This window comes from Zosterops lateralis, assembly GCF_965231275.1.
Source record: "Zosterops lateralis genome assembly, chromosome: Z".
In the NCBI taxonomy this organism is placed as follows: Eukaryota; Metazoa; Chordata; class Aves; order Passeriformes; family Zosteropidae; genus Zosterops; species Zosterops lateralis.
The window spans coordinates 34776967-34790574 of NC_139800.1; the positions used below are offsets into that span (position 1 = coordinate 34776967).

Below are 13608 nucleotides of genomic sequence, written 5' to 3' on the forward strand. Positions count from 1 at the left end.
GCAAATGAAGGCAAGTACCTTTGCAATTCAAATCCACCCACTGTACGGAGACACCTGTACTAAAGTCACTTCCAGAAATAAACATGTGAATTAATCTAGGCTAAACTCTGACCAATTTAACACAGTTACAGAATAACTGGACCAGGAATAACTTGCCATTCAGGGAGTTACTTCTGATCTGCATCAGTAGTTCCCACAACATGCAGAGCATATGTTCAGATCTGACCTAACCACTTTTTTTCCCTGGCATTTTTCTCCCTCCTTAATGAATCCTGAATGCCTCAATATGACTACTGAAGCAGAGATACAGGTTGAGGGTTATTTCAGGGTCTGAGAGGTGTGCATAGACTATTTATACTCTTCAACCAATAAAATTTATAAACATAAAGTGCTAACTATTTTCCCCTAACTATAAAAGGGCACTCTTCGGCTCACTGGTGCACAGGCTGCATTGCATTTAATTTCTCCTAGCTTAGGTCTATCTTACCACTGCCACCTTAAGAGTGCTCCTGTTGCTGTCAAAAAAGCAGGCTTTCCTATGACTGGACAACGGAGTCTTCTCACCTCGCAGACACAAGTAAGGCAGGGAAAATATGGGAGGAAGGTGGAGCAGGACACCATCCGAAGAGGCAGATTGCTGAGAAGTCACCAAAATTAAGGGGAAGTTCAGCTGCCACCCATTTGAAGTTGCAGATGAATTATTTGTACCCAAAGCAAGTGGAAAAATGCTGCACCTTGCTGGGTAAGCAGCTCTTTCAGCACCACTCTTGCTGCACTGTTAGGTTCTCCTTCAGCTGCAAACTTCTGCGAAAAGTTTACTCAACCTCAGCTTGCTCCAGGGTACTTCCAGGTTGAGGTCAATCCACTTCACCTGCTTGGTGTAACTAATCTCCACTAATTGCTTTCAACCCAGACCAATCCAAAAGGAACAAAAAAAAAGTCATTACAGTAATTACTTTTAACAATGCTGCCATGACATGTAGGTACCCCCCCTAAGAAAAAGGGAAGAGCACCTGAGATGCACCTTGAGAGTGCAGCCTCAACTGTAAAGAATGTGCAACCTTTGCTTTTTACTTCAAACATGGGTAATGAAGTTGCTGACATGGACCAATGTCACAGTTAGGTCGGATGTGACATAGACACCCATGATCAGGATCTAAATTTGAAGTTTTTTATTCTGCGCATTCTCCAGCTTATATATTTTTAACAAAGTGTGATCTTAATTCATTGACTACATTACAATGACTTATATTCATTGGTGGAAAGCAAAAATAAAGTAAAAATAGTAAAAAAAAGTAAATATAATTGGCAAAAGTTCTGCAAAAAGTTAATAAGGTACATGTATACACATTTACTTATGCATATAGTCTAACTAAAAAATTCTTTATGTATCTTTTAAAATCAGTTTCCATGCTGACAGCCTTGTCTTCTTCCTTGCTATGGATACACTCAAAAATCATCAATTGTTATTTCTTCTACTAACATTGTTTTGCTTGCAGACCAGCTGTCAAGCCCCTACATAGACCAATCCATAATGCCATCATGAAACAACATGCTAATACTCTGAACCAGCGAGAAAGAATCCTGTATTAATTTTGTGTAATCTTAAAGTGTTACAATTTATGCACAGTAATATACTTCTGGTTGAATATATTTTAGATAAATAAAAGTGAACGTTACACTAGGACATAGCAAGGATTTGAAATCTGACATTTCTGTGCATCAGTATAAGAAATCAAGTGTCATGTTTGAAGAGATTGCTACATATAGCAAATTTTTAGTTCCATAGACAATGTTGTCAACAAGTGCTCTTTATGGAGAGGCTCTTTGTTACAGTCAAGATGTCTCACTATGCTATATATTGCTCACTACCTAGCTATGCAAAATAAAACAAAACAAAAAAAACCCTACCCCACCAAAAACCAAACTGAAACCCAAAATTACAGTGCTTTGGCCATTACTTTAATTTGTCTAATTTTCCACAAAATATTTATTTTTTAATAGGAAACTGTCTGGAATGGTACTACTAAAGCTTTTCTATTCAATTTTACATTACTGCAATCAGTCTCTTCCTTCTGCCTTTTTTTTTGTTTGTTGGTTTTGTTGTTGTTGTTGTTGTTGTTGTTGTTGTTGTTGTTGTTTTGTTTTGTTTTGTTTCAAGCCAGAAGGGATGTCTCCTAGCTCTTCCTTAATACCAATACAAACCAAGGAAATCTCATTTCTGTGTGGACATGCATGCAAGCCTCACAAGAAAGAAGGCACATGCAATGCTATGCACAACAAACCATTTTATTTTACTTGCTCCTTTAAAAGTATGTGTAAAAAGAAAGAGAATAAATTTTCTTTCTCCACCTGTGCTGCGTAATAAAACAGTTTTAGCATGTAGGTTTCATTTAGTTTCCATGAACAAAGCTGATATAGCAAATATATATTTGGAATATATAGCATATATATATATGGAAGCCCCTACCACTGTCATAGGCAGACATTTTTACCACCAATAAAAGCTTTGTTACATAATATGCAAAATTTTCACCTGTAAGTTGGATTTTAAAACATTTTGCGATCCTAGTGTTTGAAAACACATGCATATAGTTAATTTCTCTATATCTGCCTAATCTACAAGAGAAAGACTATTAACCTGCACACAAACCCTATCATTAACACTAAAACAAGGATATGAATACCCTCAACTACTAGGAAATAATGGAAAAGCTTCATTTCATTTAAGAAGGGTTTTTTCCCCTTAAGGATATTTCCCTTCAACGAAAACCAAGGAAATTTACGTGAGGAAATATCAAAATTTAAAGTGTCTGCAATTATTTTCTACATTGTTAATTTAACTTGGTTTAGTGACACCAGTAAATACTAAGGATTACAAATTACTTGAAACAGCTTATGAAGTAGCATTCAAACTGGACATGAAGAAAACTTTGAAAAACTGAGAGAAATCATCCCCAAATCCAGGAAAGATTACATAGATAGCACATCTTTACTGAAATGACTGTATTTAGCACTTCTGAACACCTAGAAAACACTCAATGGAGCAAGTTCATCCTGGGTTTGAAATATATTTTTCCTAAACCTTCTTCATCTCTTGTTAGCATATGTAACTTGGAAAAGGTACTACATCGGAGACTGTACTTCATCTTCTGAACACCAAAAATCAGCATGATCTTGATTTCCCTTATCAGCATAACTGTATTTTTACAATTTCTATACCATCAACTTGGCAGTGATACAAGCTGAGGTGGCAAAGCAGTAAAGCTGCACAACCTGTAATCAGCATAGCTTGCAGGAGCTGGATAGAACTTTATAGTCTAAATATAAGGCACTGTCATAATATAAATTTTTATATTATACTTAAAACAGCAGGACTTGAATTTTCATAGATTTTTTAAAACCCCTCAACAAAATATCAAGTATTATTTTTAGAAACTAATATGCAACTAATCAAATGTGAATGTCAGACCCACAAACCAATTCAAATGGACTGCTCCTTTAATTGAAAGTATCAAAATTACTATCCTTCTCTATAAATGGTAAGTCTCAAATCTTCAGATGAAGTGTGGCCTTTCCAATTCTACCTTCATTTTAAATGACAACATGAAGACCAGATAACTTTCAAGTTTCATATATTATACTTACTCTAACACGATTTTGTTAGAACTGGAAAACAAACCGGGTTCAAAGTACCTAGTTAAAAGCTTAATTATTAAATTTTATTAAAGATTATTTTATTTTAGTATTATTATTTTATTTAATTATTTTATTTTATTAAAGAAAAATCCAATATCCTTGTCCTTACCTCGGTAGAAAGACACTTTCCACTACATAGAAGTCTTGCATAAGAACATCTCTGTCTGGTTTTGATGTAAGATTTCCTACCGTGTATCCTATTCCCAACTGGATAGCACCTTTAATAGCCGAGGATGCAGTCTGTGTAGAAAGCAAGAATTCAAGCATGAGTTTGCTAAAAGCTGATTTCTGTTCTTTATCAGTAATAATATAGCAAAACACACCATCTTTACATGAAATAACTGATTTTTAATTAAAATATTTAAAAGAATAACTATAAACAAAGTTAAACTTTCCAAATTGCCCAAGTAATTTACACATGGAGTTCTAACTCAGCACAGAATCACAGAATAGCAGGTTGGAATGGACCTCAAGAGGTTCAACCCTTCTTGACAAAAGCATGATCTAGACAAGACAGCCAAGCACTCAGTCAAGCCAAATCTCAAAAAAGCCTCATGTTGTGGATCCCACCAGTTGCGGAGAGTCTATTTCACTGGCTGATTGTTTTCACTGTGAAATATTTCCACGTGTGTTCAAGTAGAATATCCCCAGGAGTAACTTTAACCCATTATCCTTTACATTTTCCATATGACCCCTTGTAAAAACAGAGTCTCTATCTTCTTTTTAACCACCCTTCAAATATGGTAACATAGTGATAAATTTCCCCTCAACCTTCATTTCTTAAGGTTGAACAAACCTCAGCCTCCCCTCACGTCAGGCTTCCTAGTCCTTTGATCATCTCTGTGGCCCTTTTCTCCATCTTCTCCAGCCTGGCAATATCTTATTGTACAGTGGAGACCAAAACTGGCAACAGTATTCCAGGTGTGGCCCGACAAAACTGACAAGAATGGGATAATCTCTGCTGCTGATGCCCGTGTTGATGGAGCCCAAGATCTCACTGGGCTGTTTTGCTGCAGCAGCACATTGCTCACCCATACTGAGCTTGTTGCTCACTAGGGCTCCCAGGTTTCTTTCCATGGAGCTGCCCCTCAACCTGTGCTCCCAGCCTGTGCTGCCCTCCTGGATTTGTTTCCCCAGGTGTAAGACCTTACACTTATCCTTGCTGAACTTCAAAAGGTTCTTCTTTGCCCACTCTTCCGGCCTACACAGGTTTTCCTGCAGGGTGGCTCCCCCTTCCAAAGTGTTCACTTGATTTTAAGAGCTCTGGATGACCACTTACGAAGACATGAAACAGTGTTGGGCCCAACACCAATCCCTGGGGAACCCCACTTGTGCTGGGTTGCCAACTGGAAAAGGAGCCGTTTACCCCCACTCTGGGGTAAATGCAGCCTGTGGGTCAGGTCTCCAGCCACTGCACAGGCAGCTTGTCCAGACTGTTACCCAACAACTTCACCACAAGGCTGTGGGAGATCACAGAGAAAGCCTTGGAGAAGCACAGGCAGACAATGTCCATGGCTTGCCCCACATCAACCCAGCAGGTCACTTTGCTGTATAAGGCAATCAGGTTTGTCAAGTGCAGTTTGGCCTTGGTGAACCCATGCTGGCATTTCCTAATCATGAGCTTCATCTGACTTGTGATGGCTCCTAGGAGGATTCTTTCCATAACATTTTACTTTGCCTTAGTATTAACTGTCAGAGTGCACAGCCAGACCCCAGAATTCACCATATTGCAATCACTCCAGCCAAAGCCATCACTAAGTGAGATATTACAAAGCTGGTTTCCTTGGTTACTGAGCAGCAAGTCCAGCTGTGCCTCATTCCTGGTTACCATATCTAACATTTGTATGAGGAAGCAGTCCTATATGCATTCCAGGAACTTGATGGATGCTGTGACCTGCTGTATTGCTCTACCAAGAATGTCTGGATAGCTGAAGTCACTGAAAAGATTCACAATCTGTTATCCAGAGGTTGCTTAAGTGACCCTATTTAAGTGCTTCTTTGCCCTTTCTGTCTTGGTTTGGAGGTCAGCAGCAGATGCCCAATCTAAAATCCCCCTCAGGGATGTCCCTTCTGATCTTGACCTAGAGGCATTTGATAGGCTTCCACAGTCACTGTAGTTCACTTCTATATGTTCATGATTTACTTTTAACCCAGAACACAACTCTTCCTCCTCTACTTTCCTGTCTGTCTTGACAAAACCTGTAACCATCTTTTGTGATGCTCTTAAGACATTTACAATCTAACAGGACATTCAAATTGCTTCAGGATTGTGAAGCATGCATTATATTCTGGAAAAAAAAGTCACCAATTCCAGGTGATTGTACATGCATGCCAAGGCATCGCAATGCAAGCTTATGGCTTAAATGCTGACTCTAGATGAAAATAAATGTATTTATTACATCCTCCCTAACAGTCAGTGCAAGAGGTCCATTGACTATGGGGAGTCCAGAGAAAAATGTAATGGGGAATGCAAACTCTCTCAGTAAAAATCTACCCTTACAAAGTGCACTGACTAAATTCAATAGTCAGAGTTTGGAGAACAGAGAAGCCTTCAAAACAGCATGAAACTGTGATACTAGATATGGATAAATTGAAACCTGCTCTGAAATTTTCCCATGCTGAATACACAGTTATGCTTCATGAATTAAAAAACAGCAGAAGTGAGTAAAAATCAGAAACTAGTCAAAAAAGGAATTTTTAAGAAAACATGGAAGGAGTGAATAAAGAAAACCATTGGGCAGGGGAAGAATGCTATGAGGAAGGGAGGGAAACACCGCAGAAAGAACTGCACAACTAATAGTAGTTGTTAGAGCAGTATGTATTTATCGACGTAGAGATGCGTGGGGAATAATTTCACCAAAGACACTCATACCCCCCAGGGAACTTTCCCCCCTTATTATTCCCTGAGGTCTTACATATGCATGACATTCTATGGTCCCCCTTCATACATATTCATTCCCTGACCCCACCCATCCTCGCTTGGTATGGTAATTACCCCACGCCCTTCTGGGCATGCTCAGTCCTTGGTGGTGGTGGTCTCCAGGCTGTGGTAGTGGTCTTCTGGTGTTCACCTCTTCACCTTTATCTCTCCCATGTGTGCTTTGGCCCTCTTGGCACATTTTCAAGGGAACATAGCATCTTAGAGTCTGTGTTCTTTATCTGCGCCCTTAGCCCTGTTATTCTGTTGTTTAGGCTAATTCTTCTAGTTCTTCTTCTGAGTATGCCAAAGGTTTCCCATACTTGTGGTGCTTAGATATATGCAAAAGGGTAACAAACACAGTGTTCGGTGTTCAATAAATGCCATTTCATATATTCTAAAATACTACTTGGAATACATTCTAACATAAGTATATTTTCTTTAATCTACTATACTATAAAGGATCAGCTGGGATTTCTGAAATCTATGTCTCAGGGAGTACCTTCTCTTTCATGATAACCAGTTTGAAGACAACATGTTTAGTCCCTGCTTTTAGGTTTTACCTCCTACCGACCAAACAAGCAGGAGACTAACAGAGGACAGAAAGAACATCAGAAGTTTCATGATCAGAACCACTTCAGCACTTAAACAGAACCATTTCAGGAGTGGAAATTACATAAGTGGTTCAAGTACACAAAGCTACTCTTGTTATAGCTCTTGGAACAGCATATACTAGTAGCTGCTTATTTTTAGAAAAGAAAAGACAAGAGATGTGTAGCTCTTAAATAAGATTGCACGCCAAGCAGAACTTATACTTGCATAACAGTTTAGAACCAGCGATTTGGTGGGAACAAGCAACACTCCATTCTGAAAGTGCTACTTTGACTAGTAAAAAGATTTGGCTTTGTGTCATAAGAAGAGTCACATTTTTCTTTCCTTGAAAGGCTTCTATTCATGAATGATTAATGCCCAACAAAAGCTGTAATTATGTAACTCTGATCAAACCAATACACATACAAATAGTTTCTGCTTCATTGCTGGATGCCCATCTTGTTCACTGCCAAAGCAGACTATGTCTGAAAGAACAGCAGATAGTACAGTACAACAGAGGACATGCCATTCCAAATAAACCCTGACAAAACCCACCAAACTTCAAAAACACCCAAGACAAGTAACCTGGCAATGTGATTTCAAAAGGAAATCTCTGGATCATCTTTCAAACTCACAAAAATATCTGTAGTATTTTTTTTCAAATTCAAAAGACCTACAGACTTTTAGTCTCCAGAAGGCAGAATGTATGGCCTTCTAGTACAGTGACACAGACCTTTCCTACAAGGTTACCTTCTTGTTAATTTCCATTCATATTCAAGAGTGTCATTAGTAACCGCCCATCATTTCTTCAGCAACCACAGAAGTTGGTGCAGCAGAAAAGTAATGTTATGGAATCATTCAGAATACTTTAACAACTGCTTTGAAACAAATTGATGGCTGCTACAGCATGCTGTAAGCATGCTGAAAGCAACTGCTGGCACAAAGTCCACTCTGTGTCAATCACCACTAACATCACAGGCAGGTAACCCAGTATGCCCTTAGCAACTGACAAGTATTAGGTTTTGCAATCCATAAAATAAAAACAAAACAAGCCTTGTCTTTAAGAGATCACTTGTATTAATTTATTACAATTATTATTAATAATATTAATAGTAATAGTAGCAGTAACAGTAATATTAATATTAATGTCATCATTAAATCCAAGGAAAAGATAAAGAAGCTGCTTCTTAATTCTTGTGAATTTTTCTTTACTTGGACACCTCTTTTAATGCCCATGAAGGCAGCAAAATCTAGTTTCAAAACTAAGCTTCTAATTTATTTCAGTTTGTCTTGAATATTCTCATGCTGCAAAGCAAACAATAAAATTCAGCAACCTTCAGTCTTTTAGAGACTGAAATAATTTTTTCTTCCTATTAGCCTCATGAGAAGGCTCAGAAAGTAGCCCTGAGATAATTTATTAGCTGTAAAGCTGACAGTGCACAGTGACAGTAGAGTGACTCCCAGATCATTTAACCTGTTATCAACCTTCTGAAGCTGAAGAAGTATTAAGGGATGAGAATAGCCAGCAGGATAAGCATGTCAATGAATTTTAGGTTATGAAAATTATTGAATTTGTAGTAAAAGGTGTACACTATGACAGCTTTGTTACATAAAGAGGCACAAAGTAAAACTTCTCCCATCCTCCTTTTGCTGTTATTAGGGATATTAGTGTCCACTGCACAGGTGCTTTGATGTTCTTATCCCTGCATAAAAACCTGAAACTGTCCTCATTATGATGAAACATACCTTTGTCTCTTTTTGTTAAAAGTAACTATATATTTGTCATTTGGCTTTGCTAAAAGAGCTTGCAATTGTGAAAAATTATATGCAACTCATAAAATATAACAGCACTATATAATATAGAACACGGGTACATGGAATATTTGCATCACTGATAAATAATCTAGCACTCAATGCACTGTTCCCTTAAATTACTTCCTCTGCAGACTGGTCTTCCACTTGCTCTACATTACTCTAAGCTGAAATCCTTTTTCAGAGTAGCAAAATTAATGAGAATTTAAATCCTCTCAAATCAGGTCTTAAGTTTGCACATGATCCCACAAATATACTAAGCAGGATTTAGACATTGTTTTTCCTACACATAATCACTTTCAGGTAGCCTTCTAAAACTTATATTTGTTATTTTCATAAAATAAAGGTGTTACTCAGACACACATAATGCATATAAAGGCACTTCACATCCAGATAACAACAACAACAAAAAAAACAAAATCCCAAAACAAACAAACATACCCACCAAAAAACCCAAAAGAACCAACTAACGGAAACTAACAACTGTACAAGTTAGGGACAAGGCTACTGAAAGGGTTGAAAAAATCTGCCCTTTAAAGTAAAGTAAAGAAAAAAAAATCAAGGATGACAAAAAAATGGATACTGTAATTTCAGAAAATATATTATAAATTGACCAATAATTATTTCTGTTAGAGTGTGAAGGTTGTAAATTACTGGCAAACCTGACAAACCACTAATGTGTCAGTACACAAAGATTTTAGATATGGTAAATGGATTTATTCTTTCAAACAAGTGTCCTTATAATTTCTTGTAATTGTATGGGACTATTAATGACAGCAATCATTTAACAAACCATGAGCAGACTGGAGCTGAGCAGGAGGACACAGGCTTCATGTGATTTAATAGAAGTTCCTCTCTACTGTCATTCACAGGTATTTTTCCATTCACCTTTCAACTCTCAATTGCTCCTTGCTAAATCTATATGCATTTCCCACAATATGCTCATGAAATGTAACTTTAACATTCTAGGCTTCTTCAAAAGTAGACATCCTAGGGAAACCCTTTAGAATTTCATGAATGTGAACTTTGTCCTTGTTTTTGTTTTCTACCCTCTTATTTTATTGTAGTTGAAGTTTGACCTATGAACTTTCTATAGCAAAGATGGTGATTTTTCCACAAGACAGCTGGTTTATTGCAGGTGCCATAAAGCGATGAAAAGAAATTAACTCTGCCTTGGAAATTCTACCTCATCTACCTCATTATCACTGTGAAAGGCAAAATTATGATTGCTCTCTTTCACCTTCTCTACTACAGTCATTCAAACAGGTTTTAAAATCTGCCAAATGAAATGGTACAGACACCTGAACACAGGCACAGTTCTTTGTAAGAGATGGGGAGGAACAGAATCTGAACAGAAGCCTTCACTGGTTAACACTGCTTTGCAATCATGCACAAAGTAGTTGACTCTGGTTCACTTCTCTCTGCTACTGTACGTGGAGAAATTTGCTTTCATCTCCCTCACTATCCCATGCTTCTCCTCTGTGGGACAATGAACTGGACTGGGGTAGAACAGCTACCTGCCTTCAGGCAAAAGTCTCAGTGAAATAAATAAATAATTTTAAAAAGGAAGAAAAATATTTATATGTGTCACTTCATCAAAATTGTTGAAGCTACATGGCTAATGCCAGATCTGAATTTTCTACAAGTAGGCATTTGTTCTTCAGTTTTACTAGTTACCGGAAGTACCAGGAATCCACTCCCACTATCACTTCCATGCAAACATAGTTTATGTTTTCCAGACTTCTGAGAAGATATAGCCTGCCATAAATTGTGTAAACACTTAAGCCAAACCATCTGGTGAGAATGCTTGTTTGAAAAACAATACATCTTCTTCACACAATATTTAAAAAGAGTTCACTTAGATTATTAGAAAATTTCAATTCGATTCAAGATGTACATATGGTTACTGCCTAGTCCATTGCTCCAGCAAGATCTGTCTTGTCTTTCAATGCCTGCTGTGCTTACAGTCTCATTGAAACAAGACTTCTTGACACTGTTTCCATTGAAACTTCTGGATGGAGGTGGCTACCCCATTTCAGCATGCTTTCTGCAGCTGACACATAATAAATCACAAATAGGAACATAAAAATAGATTTACCAGAAAATCCCATTAAAATAACTCATCTTACAGTTTCTCCACAACTTGTAACCATGGGTCACTATGGCCACAGTACCCCTCCAATCCTTCTTCAGTTCACACTTCTCTCTAGCAAATGTTTGCCCATCTTCTGCAGGTCACACTTCCTGAAGATGGATTCATGCCCATCATGTGTGTGTCTGAAAATCAAAATGATTTTCTTATCCAAGCTGAATCTGATCTCCCTTCATTTCCCAAAATTGGATTCAGGTGACTCCATGGCTTTCAATTAATTTTTCCTCCATTTATAAAAAATTATGCCTAAGCTTCAGTAGTAGCCATGAACCCACAACTACTCTGGTTGTTCTGTCTCTGAGGAAAAGAATTTATGACCTCTGAGCTTTGGGAGTAGCCATAGCTCCAGGCAAAGTCACTAAAGACAGTCATTTTAGTGTCTTCATAGATGCATAAAATCTGCCATTGAGGTCCCAGTGATGCAAAACCTCCAGTGGTAAAATTGCAGTGTCTACAAGAAAAAGTACCCTACCTGCAGGCATTAGATGCAGGGCATAAATCAATGCTAAAAATGATGGAGCAATGCTGCTTGCACATGTTTGCAAGCTCTGACAATAGGTAGCTGGCTTCCTTTATGCAGGCAAATTTCCTTTGCTCCTGGCAAAGTGACTCACAATATGCAGTTTCGAACAGGTTACATAAAGTGCTTTTAATACGCTAAACAGAAGAGCTGCAAGATATGTAATGACAAGAAACAAACTCTGATTATACATCTGGGTGGTAGCCTTCAGACTAAATGTGGAGATTGTAGCAATCCAGTAACAGATTTTCACAAGTGCACATTTACATCTATTTTATTTGGTGTGATTTTCTTCTACACTTCTAATGTGCTTTAGTACATCTGTCTGTGATCTCATTCTTGCCACCATCCTACTATTAAGCATCAGGATACTACTGAAATCTGATTTGACAGGGAACAGACTCGGGGCTTGTGTGATTTATGTGTGATTATGACATTGCAATCCAAAAACTGCATGTGTGTCAGAACTTCTCACAATGAAGTCTAAAAAATGGGGAAATGAATAAAAGCAGCAACTGCATACTCCAGAGGTCCATGACTGGATATGAATATCCAAGAGAAACTATAGTCTGGTGACCTGATTTTTGCAAGCATGCAATGGAACAAATAACCAGTCTCTCTTGTATCCCTTACCCTATTTCTCTCTGAGAAAAACCCTCACAACAAAAAAACCCCACAAACCCAACCAAACAAAAAATGCAAACCAAAGACCCAAAGCAAAAGAAACACAAGACTAACCCAATCTAACCAACAAAAAACCTTCATCCTGACAGAACTGGCCATAGTCTGCACAATTTACAATTTTTTCATCTCAAAGTTATTTTAATTCTCTAACTTAAAAGCTGCATGGAACATATATTTGTGAAGTGTCTCTTTCATTAACTAAGTTCTTTGATCTGGGTGACTGAAATACTTCATTGTTCATATTCACACTATAGACTTAACATCTCACAATTTACAAATGGACAGAAAATTCATAAGTAGTTTCAGATTATAATGTTTGTAACAAATACATGCAGCTGAACAGCTTAGCAACCCCACCTTAAATAATACCATTTAAAAGAGAGAAAAACACCTGGTTTTCAGAAGGGAGGAAAAAAAAACAACCAAAAAAACCACCCCTAAAAAACTCCAAAACCAATAAACAGAAAGTTGTATTCCCTCTACTCTCAAGACTTTGACTACATAATAATAGACAATTAAAAGCCAGAAGAGCATTTATGTCAGAATGCAGCAGCAGAAAAACGGAAAGCTAAAAACAAAACAGTGGAAAGAAGAATAATTTCTATTCATAATAGAAATTATGCTCTGTCTTGGTCCAGTTATGCATTTCAGAGTCTGAAAGGATAGGGTATCAATGCTCATGCAAGCCCTTTCACAAGGCTGTAGCAATGTAAGAAATTTCTTGGAACTTCAAGTTGTTTACATTCATGCAGATGGCAAGTCAGCTGACTCCTGAAATTGAAGAGCTGAAGACCTAATTAATTCAGATAAAGATGTTACCTACCTATGTTTTAGCTGAGATGAACAAAACAGTACAGAAAATATTGCAATAATATAAAATTCCAGAAAAAACCTGATAGCCTTACAGATGACTTATTATTCTAGAAAGTTTTACCATGGATGAAATTAGAGACACTTTCCTGGAGATAGTTTGTTTTCACCTAAGTCAAATTAACTTAAATCAGTGAAAAACAGTCATTACTACAGAAGTTTGTAATATATGGATAGCAGTTATAACTAACTGACATAGATACAGGAATATGTAGAACATATTGCACTGCAAAAATTCTAGAGGCCAGAAAAAAACTTTTCCACTATAAACAAAATTCCTTTTCTTTCCTCCACAATAAAGAGAGACGTAATTTCTTTGGGAACTCTGCTAAGGCCAAATATGCTTAAGAACCACAGGCCACA

General features: G+C 37.4%; 1 protein-coding gene across 4 annotated transcripts in view; it reads right to left on the reverse strand.

Moving 5' to 3' along the window:
- Nucleotides 1–13608, reverse strand: part of PIP5K1B (phosphatidylinositol-4-phosphate 5-kinase type 1 beta) — a 100207-nt gene that overhangs the window by 50055 nt on the left and 36544 nt on the right. For 3 of the 4 annotated variants that reach the window (XR_014592543.1, XM_083884129.1, XM_083884130.1), the window contains exon 4: nt 3809–3939. The exons of the other annotated variant lie outside the window; for it this stretch is intronic. Coding sequence is in view for 2 of the 3 variants with exons in the window: in XM_083884129.1 (XP_083740255.1) it covers nt 3809–3939 (131 nt within the window). In the remaining variant the exon portion in view is untranslated. The remainder of the gene's footprint in view (nt 1–3808; nt 3940–13608) is intronic. 4 annotated transcript variants of the gene reach the window in all.